The sequence below is a fragment of the Cucurbita moschata genome, unplaced genomic scaffold, assembly GCF_002738365.1.
Source record: "Cucurbita moschata cultivar Rifu unplaced genomic scaffold, Cmos_1.0 Cmo_Scf00004, whole genome shotgun sequence".
NCBI lineage: Eukaryota > Viridiplantae > Streptophyta > Magnoliopsida > Cucurbitales > Cucurbitaceae > Cucurbita > Cucurbita moschata.
In genome coordinates this window covers 5,605,837-5,609,780 of record NW_019268520.1, presented here as the reverse complement: position 1 = coordinate 5,609,780, position 3,944 = coordinate 5,605,837, and the positions used below count along the sequence as shown (strand labels likewise).

The window sequence follows — 3,944 nt, the reverse complement described above, 5'->3', positions numbered from 1 at the left end:
TTTTTTTTTTTTTTTTTTTTTTTTTTTTGGAGTCTTTGGAGGATGGGAATTATGGGTTGTGAGCCGAAAGTGTGGTTGTTTTGTTTGCATTCATAGAAAAATTAGAAAGAGGGAGGAAATGGGTGGGAAGTTTCAACATTCATTACCACATTTTCTTCAATCCTCATATCTTTCCAAGATATCAAATGTCTCTATTACGTTCTACTAAATTTACACACGTGTTTATGTTACATTTTTTGAAAAACATATATATGTAACTTCACTATCTTAATAGGGTGGTCCTACAATGTATAGAATTTTAATTTGAATTTACAGCCCCATTTGATGGTGGGAAGAAAAATGATGCGGCTGGGCGTGTGCTGCGCCTACGCGGTGTCGCAAATACTCAAATGGCGCTAACTATTTCGTAGCACGGCGTCAATTTTGAGCCCATTTCCTCGTTTGGGGTAGGTTATAGTTGTGACCCAGCGGCTGGAGAATTTTTGGAAGACGAGAAAAGGCCTTTACAGCCATACATTTTCAGTGGGGAGTGAATTAATTGTTCTTCCTTCTTTATACCACTGGAGTGTCGTTGTACAGGTGAACATGTATTGTTTTCTTGTCTGCTTTAGCTTGTTACGTATTATTGTAAGCCTCACTGTTTTAAAACTCGTCTGTTGGGGATAGATCTGCACACCCTTGTAACTAATGTTTTGTTCTCTTTTCCAACTACGGTAAAATCTCATAATCGATCCAGTTGGAAGTCTAGCGTGCTTACTAGCATATTACTCGACGTTGGTCTCTGATACCATTTGTAATAGCTTAAACCCACTATGAATAGTATTATCTATCTTGGTGGGATATTAGATACCATTTATATCCTAGGGGTGAGGTTGGGCTTAAAAGGCGCATACTTAAACTTAGAAAGAAGATCATGGACATAACTCAAGTGACCACGGGCCTAGGATCGACTACTACTTGGGCCCAACAAATGAGACCTAACACACTAACTCGGCCTTGTAAAAGTTGAAGAAGAAAGGCCCATAAGCTGAATTGGGTACCTTCACCAAGTGGCCCAAATCTGTCATCTAAGGTGTGCCCTAACCATGCCACCACCATACACAATCCAGCCCATATGAGTATTTGCCAAATAGATTTATTATGAATTCAGTTCACAAGTAGAACAGCGACCGATTGCTCAGCCAAGTGAAGGTGAAATTGAGGTTCCAACGGGCGGAAAGAGGCGGCGCTATCCTGTGACCGCGACCGTGAAAGTGTTTAATGAAGACTTGGTGGAGTTTTTCCACGTGGATGATGTTCATTTGACAGTGCTTTCTCTACTCACAAACTGCAGCACTGCTTCCAGCTCACCGCTTTGTCCCTTCTTCCTCCCAATTTATGCTCCATATCTCCACCTCCTCATCATCATATCTCCCATTCCCTTCATACATTTCCAATCCATAACATTCAGGATTACAACGAAGAAGAAGAAGAAGAATTAGAAGAAGAAGAAGAAGCCAACCCCAGCTTCTTCCATGGCGCCTCCTCCCCCTCTCTGTTTCTTCTACATTCTCCTCCTCTCCTCTGTTTCCGCCATTGCCGACACCAACCCCATCACCCTCCCTCTCTCCTCCTTCCCCCACCATTCTTCTTCAGATCCACTCCAAACTCTCAATTTCCTCGCCTCTGCTTCCCAAAACAGAGCCCATCAAATCAAAGCCCCCAAATCCAAATCCAACTCTGTCTCCAAGTCCCCTCTCTCCCCCCACAGCTATGGAGCTTACTCTACTCCACTTAGCTTCGGTACCCCATCCCAGACTCTGCATTTGATCTTCGATACAGGTAGTAGTCTCGTTTGGCTCCCTTGCACTTCCAAATATCTCTGTTCCGAGTGTTCTTTCCCCAAAATAGATCCCGCCCGAATCCCCAGATTTATCCCCAAATTGTCTTCCTCTTCCAAGCTTGTCGGTTGCCAGAATCCCAAATGTGCCTGGATTTTTGGCCCCGATGTCAAATCTCAGTGCCGGAGTTGTAACCCCAAAACAGAGAACTGTACCCAAACCTGCCCAGCTTATGTTGTTCAATACGGTTCCGGTTCCACGGCGGGGCTTTTGCTATCGGAAACGCTTGATTTTCCCAATAAGAAAATCACCAATTTTGTTGTTGGGTGCTCGTTTTTGTCGATCCACCAGCCCAGTGGGATCGCCGGATTCGGCCGAGGATCCGAATCGCTCCCCTCGCAAATGGGTCTCAAGAAATTTGCCTACTGCCTCGCGTCTCGAAAATTCGACGACTCCCCTCATGCCGGCGAGCTGATTCTAGATTCCAGCGGAGCCAAGACCAGCGGTCTCACCTACACGCCGTTCCGACAGAACCCCTCCGTTTCTAACCACGCTTACAAAGAATACTATTACTTAACCATACGCAAAATCTTCGTTGGAAACAAGGCCGTGAAGGTGCCGTACAAGTATCTGGTGCCCGGCCCCGACGGAAACGGTGGATCTATCATCGATTCCGGCTCCACCTTCACGTTTATGGACAAACCGGTGTTCGAGGCGGTGGCGCAAGAAATCGAGAAGCAGTTGGCGAACCGGACGAGAGCCACGGATGTAGAATCTCTCACGGGATTACGGCCGTGTTTCGACATTTCGAAGGACAAATCCGTGGAGTTTCCGGAGTTGACTTTCCATTTAAAAGGCGGAGCGAAATGGGCTCCGCCGTTGAGTAACTATTTCGCTTTAGTCAGTAGCTCCGGCGTGGCGTGTTTGACAGTTGTGACACATAAGGCGGCGGAAAGCGGAGGTGGGCCGTCTATAATTCTTGGGGCTTTTCAGCAGCAGAATTTCTATGTCGAGTATGATTTGGTGAACCAAAAAATAGGGTTTCGACAACAGACTTGCAGTTAGAAACGGTGTCGTTTCGGTATGTACGTATGTATTGTTTTCAAACTTTCTTATTTGGTTGGTCGGCGGCAGGTCGAGTCAGCAGTCGGAACTACGATGGTGGCTTCAACTTGTCAGCGGCGGCGTTCAGAAGAATTCAAAATCAATTTTTTTCTTCAGATTATTGTAATAATAATTATTGGATGGCAGTGTTGTAGTCAGTAATGATTATATATATTAAAATTAAGCTCATCCTTCCCGGTCAATAAAGTCCATGACGGTGTAAAACTCTAATCTATCGACCGTTACAAATTAATAAGATAGAGAGAGAAGCGTCATAAAATATTAAAATTAGGAGTCTCGAGTCTGAGCTTAATTTAATAAATGAGAAAAGGGGAGAAAAGATGAATGTGTTGGATGAAAGTGTCCCACATTGGTTAATTTAGGGAATGGTCGTGAGTTTATAATATAAGAATACACTTTCCATTGGTATGAAGCCTTTTAGGGAAGCCCAAAGCAAAACTCTAAAGGGGACAATATCATATCATTGGGAGAGTGGTGTTCATCTAACAGAATGATGAAAGGGAAAAGGTTCCGGGAGTAATAAATAAAAAGGGGAGAAGTGGTTGATATATTGAAGTCAAGACAAACATGTGATCACCAAATTGAATGCCAACAACAAAAATTGAGTTGCACCCACATGCTTCTGTGTAATGGAAACTGCTTAAATTTGGGCGAATAATTGAGATTGAATTGCAATGGAAATGATGAAACAGAATACTCAATTACTTAATATCAATCAGTTCTTCCTTTTTAATGAAAAAAAATGAGTATCATCCATCATTTCTTTTTCCTTTTGTCTTTTAATGATTATTAATATGCATCCATATATTCCAAAGTGATGAACATGTGAACTTTTTGGGAAAATCAAATTATTTTAATGCTTAATATTAAAGTAAAAAAGTATAACATCTTTCAAAATTCATAATCTACATTTTTATTTATATTGATTCATCCGTACAAAAACAATCTTTGATAAATGCAAGTAAGAGACATTAAAAAAAAAAAAAAAAAAAAAAAAAA

General features: G+C 42.1%; 1 protein-coding gene across 1 annotated transcript; it reads left to right on the top strand.

Annotated features, from left to right (window-relative positions):
* The first annotated feature begins 1,188 nt into the window (after nt 1-1,188).
* Nucleotides 1,189-3,113, top strand: LOC111441834 (probable aspartyl protease At4g16563). The gene has a single exon (XM_023078981.1). It carries the CDS (start codon nt 1,515-1,517, stop codon nt 2,883-2,885), a length of 1,371 nt encoding a protein of 456 aa, XP_022934749.1. The 5' UTR covers nt 1,189-1,514; the 3' UTR covers nt 2,886-3,113.
* Nucleotides 3,114-3,944: the final 831 nt, after the last annotated feature.

Coding starts and splice junctions, on each gene's coding strand:
- LOC111441834 (XM_023078981.1), top strand. CDS start 1,515: ATGGCGCCTCCTCCCCCTCTCTGTTTCTTCTACATTCTCCTCCTCTCC.